This window comes from Botryllus schlosseri, chromosome 12, assembly GCF_051294905.1.
Source record: "Botryllus schlosseri isolate E-star chromosome 12, Bs_hap1, whole genome shotgun sequence".
Lineage (NCBI taxonomy): Eukaryota > Metazoa > Chordata > Ascidiacea > Stolidobranchia > Styelidae > Botryllus > Botryllus schlosseri.
The window spans coordinates 3,041,651-3,055,693 of NC_137247.1; the positions used below are offsets into that span (position 1 = coordinate 3,041,651).

General features: G+C 41.1%; 2 protein-coding genes across 2 annotated transcripts in view; one reads left to right on the forward strand and one right to left on the reverse strand.

The window, feature by feature from the left end:
* LOC145452170 (uncharacterized) overlaps positions 1-14,043 on the forward strand; it is a 28,964-nt gene that overhangs the window by 11,369 nt on the left and 3,552 nt on the right. Inside the window, exons 12-14 of the mRNA XM_080330401.1 lie at positions 10,531-10,710; positions 10,771-10,874; positions 13,710-13,872. Coding sequence (XP_080186527.1) covers positions 10,531-10,710; positions 10,771-10,874; positions 13,710-13,872 — 447 coding nt within the window. The remainder of the gene's footprint in view (positions 1-10,530; positions 10,711-10,770; positions 10,875-13,709; positions 13,873-14,043) is intronic.
* On the reverse strand, positions 880-7,032 carry LOC145452171 (uncharacterized). Its single transcript, XM_080330402.1, has 5 exons — positions 4,450-7,032; positions 4,283-4,378; positions 3,334-3,613; positions 2,965-3,073; positions 880-1,538 (listed from the first exon to the last, which is right to left on the reverse strand). Exons 2-5 carry the CDS (start codon positions 4,287-4,289, stop codon positions 1,278-1,280), a joined length of 657 nt encoding a protein of 218 aa, XP_080186528.1. The 5' UTR covers positions 4,290-4,378; positions 4,450-7,032; the 3' UTR covers positions 880-1,277.

A 14,043-nucleotide genomic window follows, 5' to 3' on the forward strand; every position in this document is an offset into this window, starting at 1 on the left:
CTGTGTGAACGCGAACGTGAACCTTGTGACGTCACGTGACGTCATATTGCTAATTCCAACGCTACATTTCAGTGAGTGATAGCCTTGCAATACCTGGCGACGATTCGGGCCACATAATACCACAATGCTGAAATACATATTGATGTTTTAAACGTCTACAGATGTATCAACTAGGGCAATCAATCGATAAAATCATCTCAGAAAATCAATTTCTTGCGTCGCTTTGCCACAATTTCGACGAGAACTTGCAAGGGAATATACGCTTACGCCTTAACGGTCAAGGTCAGACCGGACAATGTATTCGGCGTCTGAGTATTGCTAAGTTGATATTGAGCAGAGTGTAAAACGGGTTTCCCTATATTTGCTACCGATATTACCCCTTTAACAAGTTATACAGCAGTAGCCAACATCCCAATCCACGGAGTTGGTTTTTACGATACAATAAACCTATGAAATCGAGATTGACCCCGTACGCCTGCTAGATTTTTTACATCAGACAACGATATCAATTTCATTGATTGATTGGATAAGAGTCATTCGTTGACAACCTACACTGTAAAAATTATTCTTGTAAATTAACAAGAAAAAATATGGTATATTCGATTACTAGTTTACAGTATTTTTCTTGTAATCGATTACTAGTTTACAGTATTTTTCTTGTAATTCGTTATACTAGTTTACAGTATTTTTCTTGTAATCGATTACTAGTTTACAGTATTTTTCTTGTAATTCGTTACAAGCTCTACAAGCTAAATCTAGTAAACTCAGTACAAGCTAGATCTTGTAACTCTCTTTTTCTCTCTCTTATTATACCCAAATCTTGCACCTGTATTGGCAGAAAGACCCAATGCATTCGGTGGCCATGATTGTTCACAAAACTATAGCGAAAAGGGTCATTTATTTAAAGCCGATTAACAGCAGCAGATCAGCAGGAAATATACAGCAGGCTCAAGCACATAGTATGAAAATCAACAGCATCAGCATGTATAAAAAGAAATTGTGCAAAAAATATTTGCATGACTTAGCCTGCAGCAGACCAAGCATGCTCCACAGGAGTGCAGCTTAAATGGCTTGACAAGCACTCATGTAGTTCCTAAAGTATCATTAGGTCCAGTACAAACCTATTTTCTACTTCACAACGTCAGAATTGTCAAGTAATGAAGTATGCTGAAAATATAATCACTCGAGGCCAAATCTACTTCAGCACTCCCAAAAAAGCAAAACTATTTACACTTATCATTGTATATCAATGATCAAATGAATTTAAAAACTGCAAATCAATTTGTTTCACACATTGAAGCGACCGCAGACGGCATATGCAGCCCTTTGATTTTTGCAATGCAGATGGACAAGAAATGTAGAGTCTTATCCACACCACGTGCGAACTGGATATTGAATACCCAATGTATTGACAGGATGAGAGCTAAAGCATGTGTGAAATCTACTACGTCATTTATCACTAGCCCGTCGAAGTGCACCGTCCACTTGGTTTGTCGAGTGTCAAGATGTATGACTGGGCGCGGTGATTCTGGATTATCCTGAAAAAAGAGGGCACACAACTGCATACTGAAAGGCAAAGAGAGTATGAGCTTATATAGCCAATAATACTATCAGAGTAATAATGGCTGATGTATTAGGTCAAAATTATGACTATGACAGGACTTATACCAGGGGTACCTTTTCAGCCAAAGGGACACAAGAGATTTGGGAACCATTGAGTGGGCCACTTGAATGTTAATGACCTTTATTAAGTCGTCCGATAGGAGCCAACCGAATTAGGTAACATTAAAAATAAGACTTACATTTTACATTATGTCACGAGAACTCTGTGGGCATTCATGTCGTGATCGCGCTAGGTGGGAAATATTTTCAAAAACAACGAATGAATTCGATAAATAAATATGTTACTTGCAAATATTGAGGGTTGCCTTTGTATACCACTGGGTTCATTTTGCAAGGACATGATTATGAAACGCAATATTGATATTTGATTATATAGTGAGGACATGGAGATAACATATGTGCTTATTTAAAACAAGCCAAACATTGCTTTGACGCTCACGTGTCAGAAACATATAGTGGCGAGATTTCATAGGCTGGCGGACCTCAATAACCAATTTGTCAAAACTATAGAGATAAAAGTCAGTTGGCCCGATTCTTAGAACAGGATTGAAATTTAAATCTGTGAGCAGTGATCTGTTCATAGATTTACTAATTCCACTTTTGGTTCCGTGCCAGGACACACAATGCTGACAGCATCACAACCATGTTAGCTTCAAACACACTTCTACTATGTCTAGAATGTAGATTCTACGCATACACACAACGAATCTACCTAATACACGCCCGAATCGTTTTTTATAAGCACATCACTGATATAATAAAAAATTAAGTGGCCAATCTGAAATCCCACTGGTGATCCAAATTATCTCAATCTCGTTGCAGCAATCCTACTGTGATATTAAGTATCTACCTTAGATCAGTGGTTCTCAAAACTTTTAAGACACGCCCCCTCCTTATGATGGTGAATGATTTCGCGCCCCTTTATCGTCATATCACAAAACGCACCCAGGATGCTAAAAAACCTAACGGGTAGTTTGATGGCATGGAAGGTTACGACTGCGGATGAGAGATTTTAAAATATGTAATTGAGACTAAATACAGAGCAATAATTTTTTTCAGTCGAGCTCAGCTTCGCGCCCCCATTCAGATGCTTCCACGGGCGTGCCCACCAGTTTGAGAACCACTGTCTTAGAATTATCGTGGTGAAATATACTAAGAAATATTTAATCAAGTCCCTGCATTAATTCGATTTTTTTATACGCATTTTATCAATATTTTTAAAAAGTTTCTTTAGACTCTCGCGGGCCGCACAGAACGGTGTTGCGGGCCGCATGCGGCCCGCGGGCCGTAGTTTGCCCATCCCTGGTGTAGCACTACCATACTTCAAGCTTCAAAACTCACCAATGCAGGAAGATAATGATCTTCATCTGCCAAGCTTGATCTCAGAACTTTATATTCTTGCACTAGAGCTGTACATGCCAGAGTTCTTGTATACGGTGGCACGTCAAGTCTGTATGAAAAGTGGACGAATGTTACATAGTCAAGAAGCTGAATGCACCAAAATTGGTATCGGGTCATCTCCAGTATTTTCATGCAGTATATCGTGAGTGCAGAGGACTATGGTTGTCACAAAGCGTTAGTCCGTGAATAAGGAAGTAATAGAACCGACCAGATTGTGTGCAGTGCCCAAAATTATACCCTTTGTGACCCACACCACACGTTGAAAAACGCTGCACTAGAATATAGATCACTTTAACAGCCAATACATACCCAAAGTGTTTCGTTAGATCGTGGAACAGATGGTCCACAATTGCTTTTCTTAATCTTGGCCTCAAGTCGCTTTTCGACTCCAGATTTTCCACCTCGTTGTGCAGATAAGCAGGAAGGCACACCTCATACTTGTGGTCAGACCATCTTTGAGGCTTTTTAGTACATTCTTCAGCATCCATCAATGGCGTATCAGTTATAGATGTAGAGGGCTCCAGATCATTCATGAATGATGAAGCATCAACGCCTTGTTCTGAATTTTGCAGACCACTGCACATATCTCCTGCAATTGAAATATCACTTATAAGACAAAATTCTGGTTCCCAAAGGAAGCGCTAGCTACAAACAAGGCGACTGGGAGGGGGAGATAAATTGTAAAATAATTGATATTAATCGAATGTTACTGTCACACTGATCCCGAAAAATCTAAATATTGATTGACTTCTCCATTCTCAAAGTATTCGGCTGTAAGATAACGTTGCGCAACTCGACTACATTTTAACGCCGGAACTAGAAAGTTATACTTAGCTGTCAGTGTTCATATTCTTGATTATACTAAGTATAGCTTTCTAGTTCCGGCGTTAAAATCAAGTTGTGACGATGTATAGCAGTGTTCCCAAATACATTCTTACACAATGTGTAAGTGACATTCACAATTACAAATTCAAATTACAAACAACGCCATAGCTGTCAGTGTTCATATTCTTGATTATACTATGGCATGGTTTGTAATTTGAATTTGTAATTGTGAATGTCACTTACACATTGTGTAAGAATATATTTGGGAACACTGCTATACACCGTCAAACAGTAGGTCAGGCGTGGCCAACCTTTTCGGCCGAAGGGCCACATGCAAGCGACGAACCGTTGCGCGGGCCACTATCCACACTATTCACATGTAGCCCGCGGGCCACGGGTTGGCCAGTCCTGCAGTAGGTGGCATAAAACTTACTATTCATCTGCTCTTCAGTCAATGACACATCCACATTACTGGTGCAATTTGAATAACGAACACCAGCACCAAGCAAATCTGTCACTTTCGAAGGCCCTGCAAGACAAAAATATCAAGTAACGAAGCATGTATATTATGGTAATTGTATAACTATGAGACTAAATTACCTGATTTTTTCTTCACTCAATTTCAAAATATCGCCACTGCGTAGTTCCACATCAGAATCAAATTCAGCCCACCCAAAATCTTTGTCATGGTACTCAATGTTGGCATTGTCAGCGGGAACTTCAGGAAATTTATGTAATACATGCAGCAGTTTTCACTTCTAATACAGAGTTTATTCTAAACACTTTTGAACGGTCACCATAGGTCATCATCAACTTAAACTGTGCTTCAGCGTTAGCCATAGCAATCAAGACTATTTCAATAACCTGAAATACATCAAATCACAAATATTGATCAGTTATATACGCCGCGACGTAACCTCATCAGGTTAATATCATTGATTACATATATCTGCGGTGGTTCATGATACATCAAGTCTGTAGGACGAAAAACACGAACGCCATCTTCTTTAACAGAGTAACTATGAAAGTGTTTGATAAACTGAATAGACTTTATCAATTTAGTACAAAAGAAGCACTCGGCACTGACAAACAATATATACTCAATTCTACAAAGTGTTACCGTAGTTCATCAGCAGTTTTCTCAACAACATAAATATCTTGAACCTGATATTTGTACACCATCGCAACATTCGGTAGGACACAGCCAAAGACTCATCCTAAGTTGCAATAAACGAACAAACCCAAACGTAAGAAACCTGCACCACCACAAAACTGGCTGGTTTCGCCATTCGCGTTCGCGCCGAGATGGGCGGATATAATATTTTAAAATCCAAATCCTGTTACGAATTAGAGATTAAAATCCAAGTCCAAATCAATAAAAGGTAGGCATCTGATCCGAATAACACGTTGAAGTGTAAAGTTATGTGACATTTCAAGTTCATTTCTACATATATTGATCGTAAAATTAATCTAAAATCGAAATCCATTGTTCTTGAATCAGATAAAAATTATTAATTTCGATTATTTGAAATAAAAATCCAAATCCTTCTCGTATTGATCTCGCGCCTTTTTGATAAACCGCTCAACCAAAACCGGCGGATTTATTTTGTGCAAACAGGGTGAATTGGGAGTTTATATTGAAATATAATGACCAAAAGGATGATAATGAAAAATAGTAACAGTGGTATCTCATCGTATTTTGTGTCTTGTGCATTTTCCTATTGATGGATATGATGTCTGGATGTTTTTGAACAACGTTTCAACTCACATATTTTAGGGGCTTGTCAGGGGTGTGTTCGAACTGCGTTAACACTCGGACATCATGTCTGAGGCGTGACTGGAGTAAGTTCGGACTGCGTTTTCTATCGAACATCATGGTAGGGATGTGTTCGGACTGCGTTATGACACTCGAGCATCATGTCTGGGACACATTTAGGGAATGTCTGGGGTGTGTTCGGCATGTATTGACACTCGGATATCATGTCTGAGGCTTGTCTGGAGATAGGTTCGGATCACGTTGCTAATCACCCATCATGTCAGGGGGTATTTGTAGCGCGGTCGACACTCGAACATCATGTCTGGGACATGTCAGCGCATGTCGACGGAGGGAGGAGGGGGGGCGGTGTTCGAGCTCCGTTGATACTCGGACATCATGACTGATGCATGTCTGAAACAGGTTCGGACTGCGTTGTGTCTATCGAACATCATGTTTGGGATGTGTTTGGAGTGCGTTTTTACATTTGAGCATCTTATCTGGGTCATGTCTAGGGCATGTCTGCATGGGGTGTGTTGGGCCTGTATTGACACTCGGACATCATGTCTGAGGCATGTCTGGGGTGTGTTGGGCCTGTATTGACACTCGGACATCATGTCTGGAGATAGGCTCGGACTGCGTTGTCAATCGAACATCATGTCAGGGGTGTGTTCGAACTGTTGTTGACACTCGAACATCATGTCTGGGGTGTGTTCGAAATGCGTTGACAATAAGAAATCATGTCTGAGGCATGTCTGGAGTAAGTTCGAACTGCGTTTTCGATCGCACATCATGTCTGGGACATGTCGGGGGCATGTCGGGGGGGGGGGCGTATGCGAACTGTGTTGACACTCGGACGTCGTGTCTGGGACATGTCTGGGGTGTGTTCGAAATGCGTTGACAGTAAGAAATCATGTCTGAGGCATGTCTGAAGTAAGTTCGAACTGCGTTTTCGATCGCACATTATGTCTGGGACATGTCTGGGGCATGCGGGGGGCGTGTGCGAAATGTGTTGACACTCGGACATCGTGTCTGGGACATGTCTGGGGTGTGTTCGAAATGCGTTGACAGTAAGAAATCATGTCTGAGGCATGTCTGGAGTAAGTTCGAACTGCGTTTTCGATCGCACATCATGTCTGGGACATGTCTGGGGCATGTCGGGGGCGTGTGCGAACTGTGTTGACACTCGGACATCGTGTCTGGGCATGTCTGTGGTGTGTTATGGTGTCTGGGGTGTGTTATCGTGTCTGTGACGAATCTTGAGTGAGTACAGACTGCTATTTTTGTTCATTCTTCTTGCAGAAAATATAAACAATTTACAAGCACAATTACAAGCACCGCTTGCATTTGGCATTTACAAGCTCCATCGAGCTTGTATCAAGCATTTATTAGCTCGTTACAAGATATTTTACAAGAATTATTTTTACAGTGTACACTTAGTGTTTCGCTCTTGATGTTGTGTGATTGCGGGTCAAGCTCACAGCAGAGATGAGTCACTAAATATTCGCAAACGGAAAGCTGGATATTTCAAGCAAACAATTGTAACAAAGCAAGTAAAATATTTGAGATTGTCCAGGTGCATGCTCGTTTAGTGTTAATTTTTATGCTGCCAGCGCCATGCATATACCAAGCCCATGCACAGTTGAAATGCAATAAATTTCAACCAAAGATGATATAATGAAGTGAAATTTGTAATATATGAAATAGGTTCACAGTGCAGAACCTACCAAGGTTCGTTTGTGAACGTGAACCTCTAAATATCTGAGGTTCACACACAGAACGCGAACGCGAACCTCACGTTCACACCATTCCTAGTGTGTATACTATGTTATATATACCAGCGGTTATCAAACATTTAAAAACTATACATACCCCTTGTCTGTGTAGGCTATGGCGTCCATTAAAACGAAAACGATGGTAAGATAGCGCAGTGGTACGCTCCACGGCTGCGACAACAATGGGTTGCGGGTTCGAGTCCGACCGAGGTCGACTCCGGAATTCCTTCCTAAGTGTCGAAGGTTTATCTAGGCTCCTCGCCAGGGTTGTAACCAAGTCACATGGTTCCGAGTCACGAGTCAATCTTACTTTTGTGGTTTTGACTCGAGTCAAGTCGAGTCATTTTCAATTCATCACCGACTCGAGTCCGAGTCCAAGTCACCGTTTAAAGGGTCAAGTCCGAGTCATAGTGTTATGACTCGAGTCCGAGTCCAAGTCACAGCATTGAAGTCATGTTTAACTTATGTTCTCAATCCTGCTAGGGCGATATCGAATTCCTTGCCTGCCAAACATGCTTATTTCGTCCCTACCAGAGTCTTTGCACATGTATATTTAGGCAGATAGCGGACAGTTTCTGGTCTGATTTACCGATGCTACGGATAGACGAGACAGGGCAATATGATAACTTAACTAATCGTAGAACTTTAAATCAAATATCTGTCTTGTCGTCAGTCTGATACATCACAAATACAAGCATTCAGTTTTTATTACGAGCACATCGATGTTTCGATCGTTTGATTGTATAGTCTTGAGTACTTTGATTGTGGAGGATCTACTACCTCTTCATCACTGGATGATTTTGTGCAATGCATTGCTACTATGTACCATTGTCTGTTACTTTTACGGCGGCATATCTTATATCAGACGAGTGCAACGAAAGCAGTGATGACAAATAGCAATGCCGGCAGAATTCGTCAGATGTGTTGATCTAACCATTACGATTCGCAAATTTCTTCATCTTCAAGTCATATAAAATAAGCCAAGTCAATGACTTGGGTCGAGTCATGCGTAATGACTCGAGTACAAGTCGAGTCAATCCAAATATTGACTCGAGTCGAGTCGAGTCATTTTCCAATTTCAAGAAAATGACTCGAGTCAAGTCGAGTCACAAAAAAATCGTGACTCGAGTCTGACTCGAGTCGAGTCATGACTCGAGTCATTACAACCCTGCTCCTCGCCACGTGATCCGCGTAAGCGATGTCTTATAAAAGCCCAGAAGTGGGCCGTGCTACAAGTCGGCAGCTACGCAATAAAAATGAAGTAAATTGGCCTGGTGTAGATGACCAATGACTAGGGATGGTGTGAACGCGAGGTTCACGTTCGCGTTCTGTGTGTGAACCTCGGGAATTTAGAGGTTCGCGTTCACAACAGAACCTTGGTAGGTTCTACACTGTGAACTTTTTCATATATTACTACACTGTGAACTTTTTCATATATTAAAATTTTCACTTCATTACAACATCTTTGGTTAATGGGGTAATATTTGTAGCAAGTATAGAAACCTATTTTACACTCAGCTCAATCTCAATGTAGCGATACTCAGACGCCGAATACATTGTCCGGTCTGGTCTCGACCGTTAAGGCGTAAGTTTATGTTCCCTGGTAAGTCCATGTCGAAATTGTTGGCAAAGCGACGGAAAATATTGATTTTATGGGAGTATTATATCCTTTAATTGCCTCAGTTGATACATTTAGGGCGAAGATAATAAAGTTGGATTAGCAATAAAGTCGATTAGCGCGTTCGTCAGGATTTAGCAACCCAGGATTAAGGAAACCGGTTGATCACGGCGCATAAAGTTAGTGTTAATCTCATGCTTAACAAACTGGAACAACTATAGATTTCTAGTTATGTATAGAAACTGCGTACCATTCCTACGTCTAATTATTCCCGAGAATTACCGAGCCGATTGTCTCCTAGGTTATGGCTTCACTAAACAACAATCACCGAATTATGTAGGACTACCCACCATTGCAAAGCGATATCCGTTTCTTAGCTGTACCGTACGAATTGGACACGACCTTCATTTCGCGATGATGATAATTCTACCTATTACAGTGGCAGTATCGTCGTCAGCAGGCTGCTGTTTCATTATGGAGATTGTGGGATCTCTAGTTTTATTCACCAACTAGCAGCCAATATATAACGCATTTTCGCATTATGATGCAACAGATAACGCCACTTGATTGAAAACTCGGGACACCGCGACTAACCATCGCGCGTGACCCTCTTCACCTTCATGCGTCGCGATTAGCAGTATTTAATCACACGATTAGCATTCTCCCGGATCAGCATACTTAATTATCTCCGCCCTCGCCGACGTTTAAAACACCAATATGTACTTCGGCATTGTGGCATTATGTGGCCCGAGTCGTGACTAGGCATCGTGCACATTAGTAGGCTATCACTTCATTGAAAGATAGGGTTGGAATTAGCAATATGACGTCACGTGACGTCATGAGGTTCACGTTCGTGTTCACACAGAACCTTTCAAAAAGGTTCGCGTTCACACGAACCTGAACCTTTCAGAGGTTCACACCATCCCTACCAATGACCATAGTAGTCGACAAACACCATGAATAACACAACAACAGCAACAAAAAACGAAACCGGCTGCCAGTTAAGTATATATATTTTAGTTGGAAGCTAAAGAGATATAACTGCAGAAAATGTGCTCTGCCAAAACAATTTTTGGCACTTAAGGCGCTAAGAAGGGATAGGCCTACTATCTTTGCAACAAATTTTCATAAAAAGAACTGTGGCTATAATGTCTTACCTACAATAGATGTATTGTATAGTGTTGGTGGCCGGGCGAAAGTGACGTTGGTCTGGCGCAATGCGCAATCAGTTTGCCAGTAAATCTGCTATACAGTGAACATCGGCAGTTCCATATAGCCTACTTATTTTTGTACACAAGCAAAGCTAAAATGCGTTGTGACAGAAAATTGTCACATATTGTCCAATAAAAGTAATTTTTGGCGTGCCATCGTAATTTCCGTCGCTTACCCCAGTTTGATAAGCCCTGCTGTATTCCGTCCAATCACCGGATGTCATAAATGCAATAAGATATAAGATGGTTAGGTTATATTTAAATAACACACTTTACGAATAGATAATGATCTGAGAAGTTTAAACTAAATTTGTTACCGTATAGGAGCCGCATGCATACCACCATTATCGGCCCCGGACGGAGGAAGAATGACTTGCAGCGATGGATATTCGGTTGGTGCAGAATGCAAGTTTACATGCGACACGGGTTATAGCATGCAGGGAGATAGTTCGGTCACTTGCCAAAGCGATGGCCAATGGAGTGCCTCGCGACCGTGCTGCAAAGGTGAAATTGCGCTTTTGTAGCAAGCGTAGCAAAGTTTCCATTTTCGAAAATTCTTTACAGACCAGTGTCCACCATTTGCGAGGATGAACCTGATCTTTATTCTCGACAGTTCGAGCAGTGTGGGAGCGGATAACTTTGAAGATATCAAAGATTTTGTGTTGAAGGTTTGTTGACACATAAATGAATGTCACACATTGAATTTGTATAAACATAACTGTTCTGCTATGCTGATATAACCACATAAGATCGCGTGACTTGGATAACCCATGGACTATATATCCGCCGGATATTTTTTATGTTTGGCCGGAGTCGGATACATACTTTTGGTGATAAGGACAGAGCCGGATGGAAGTCGGATTAGTACTATTTTCTCGGATACGGCCGGAGTAGGCCAACAGGAGAGTATTGTAGAGGATTTAGTCGGATTCGGGGTGAAAATTGGCAGGACTTGGACTTATGCATCATGGCTAAAGCTGGGTACAACGATTAGAATACTTGAATCCAGGTCGAATAGCAATTGTAATGATTTGAGTCTAGTATAGTGGGATTTGATTTATACACTAAAGACGATTCGTACAAGGCTATACGTAAATTCAAGGAACAAAATTCTTGTTAAGAATAGTGATTGGCCCTCACAATAGTCAGAAAATATTAGGAAATAGTCATAGGTCCCCGAACACAAAATGACTTTTTAGATGGCGCGTAACTGCTGGTCGTCGAAATGGCATAAAACAAGGGGCAAGATTTCAGCCCGCGAAGGGATTTTGAGCGGCCCACAGACCGTTTCCGGTCTTACTTGATAATGTCGTCCGCGGCCACAGTCTGCGGCAATCCCTCACTATGCTTGCCTATACTAATTCAAATTATATTAACTATAGGTTAGTGTTTCGTTTTTCGTGACAAGCACGTTGTGCTGCGTCACAAACGGCCTTTCCATTTTTACTTCAGTATCATGCCCTGTAGGGATGGTGTGAACCTCTGAAAGGTTCAGGTTCGTGTGAACGCGAACCTTTTTGAAAGGTTCTGTGTGAACACGAACGTGAACCTCATGACGTCACGTGACGTCATATTGCTAATTCCAACCCTATCTTTCAATGAAGGCCTGAAGGTGAAGAGGGTTACGCGCGATGGTTAGTCGCGGTGTCCCGAGTTTTCAATCAAGTGGCGTTATCTGTTGCATCATAATGCGAAAATGCGTTATATATTGGCTGCTAGTTGGTGAATAAAACTACAGATCCCACAATCTCCATACTGAAACAGCAGGCTGCTAACGACGATACTGCCACTGTAATAGGTAGAATTATCATCATCGCGAAATGAAAGTCGTGTCCAATTAGTACGGTACAGCTAAGAAACGGATATCGCTTTGCAATGGCGGGTAGTCCTACATAATTCGTTGATTGTTTAGTGAAGCCATAACCTAGGAGACAATCGGCACGGTCATTATCGGGAATAATTAGACGTAGGAATGGTACGCAGTTTCTATAGATAACTAGAAATCTATAGTTGTTCCAGTTTGTTAAATCATGAGATTAACACTAACTTTATGCGCCGCGATCAACCGGTTTCCTTAATCCTGGGTTGATAAATCCTGACGAACGCGCTAATCGACTTTATTGCTTATCCAACTTTATTATCTTTGCCCTAAATGTATCAACTGAGGCAATTAAAGGATATAATACTCCCATAAAATCAATATTTTCCGTCGCCTTGCCAACAATTTCGACGAGTACTTACCAGTGAACATAAACTTACGCCTTAACGGTCGAAACCAGACCGGACTATGTATTCGGCGTCAGAGTATCGCTACATTGATATTGAGGCAATTGAGCTGAATGTAAAACAGGTTTCTATACTTGCTACAAAAGTTATACACTATATACAGCAGTGGCCAACACCTCAATCGCACGGATTTGGTTTTAATGATGCAGTAAAGATACGAAGTCCAGATTGACCCCGTACGCCTGCTAGATTTTTTTTCATCAGAAAACGATATCAATTTCATTGATTGGTTGAATAAGCATCATTCGCTTACTGCGTATTTTGCTCGTGATGTTTTTGATGGCGGGTAAAACTCACGACAGAGAGTCACAAACGGAAACCTGGATGTTTCGAGCAAACTTTTGTAACAAAGCAAGTAAAACATTTGAGATTGTCAAGGTGCATGCTCGTTTAGTGTTGATTTTTAATGCTGCCAGCGCCATGCATGGAGTGCCCCGCAGTTGAAATGCAATAAATATGAACCAAAGATGTTGTAACGAAGTGAAAATTGTAATATATGAAAAAGGTTCACAGTGTAGAACCTACCAAGGTTCTGTTGTGAACGCGAACCTCTAAATTTCCGAGGTTCACACACAGAACGCGAACGTGAACCTCGCGTTCACACCATCCCTAATGCCCTGCCTCAAGCCGAAAAATAGAAGAAAGATGTAACGTGAATTTTGGGCTTTGCGTACTAATTAAAGGCGGAACGGGAACAAATAATAGTGATCGTTAGTTATTCTTTTGTTCTTCGTTTTCTTTGTATCCGACATGCCACCAGAGGTCAACAAATTTTTTCATAGCTTTGATTGGCCACAGATGTCTCATTGACTTCAAGAGTTATTGAAGCACAGTAAGTTGATAGATTCCTTGAACAGCCTACTATTTTGGTCTCTGTGCTTTAAATTTGCAGTTATCATTAAATACGATTAATCCTTGTATAGGTGGATAAATGCGCGATTAATATATAGATTCAGAAGTCCGGCCCGCCAAGTAATTCATCTTCCCATATCCGGCCCGCCGACTGGAGAAGCTGCCCGCCCCTGGGATGAAAGATACATATTTCAATCTTTCAAGTCATTTTTACTGTTAAAATATCATTGTATGTTGTACTCGACCACTTCACTCGAAAATCGAATCACCATTTCCTCGATTATGCTCAGCCCTTATCCCAACTATATAGCAGCTACGTCGCGTTTGCTATATGTATATCACAGATTCAATCACGAATGTTTCAGTTGCAAGACAAGTTCGTCATATCCCGAGACTTCACTCAAGTATCGGCAATAGTGTATCACTCTAAAATCAAGTCGCTTGAGGGAAACAAGATATTCAACTCGAACAAAGAATTTGAGAAGGCGATTACATCGTTGGTGTACGAAGGAGTGGGGACCTTGACAGGTAACTCTACTACTACACTAAGTAGTATAACTAGGGGTATATTCTAGTTTAGGTTTTCTTACTCCGCAGCACAAATATGCTCACGAAATCAATATTAGATTTCTCTCCTCAATACAGGCATATCAATTTCTAAGACACTCTGAAACTACTTGAAGTATATACCTATAAAAT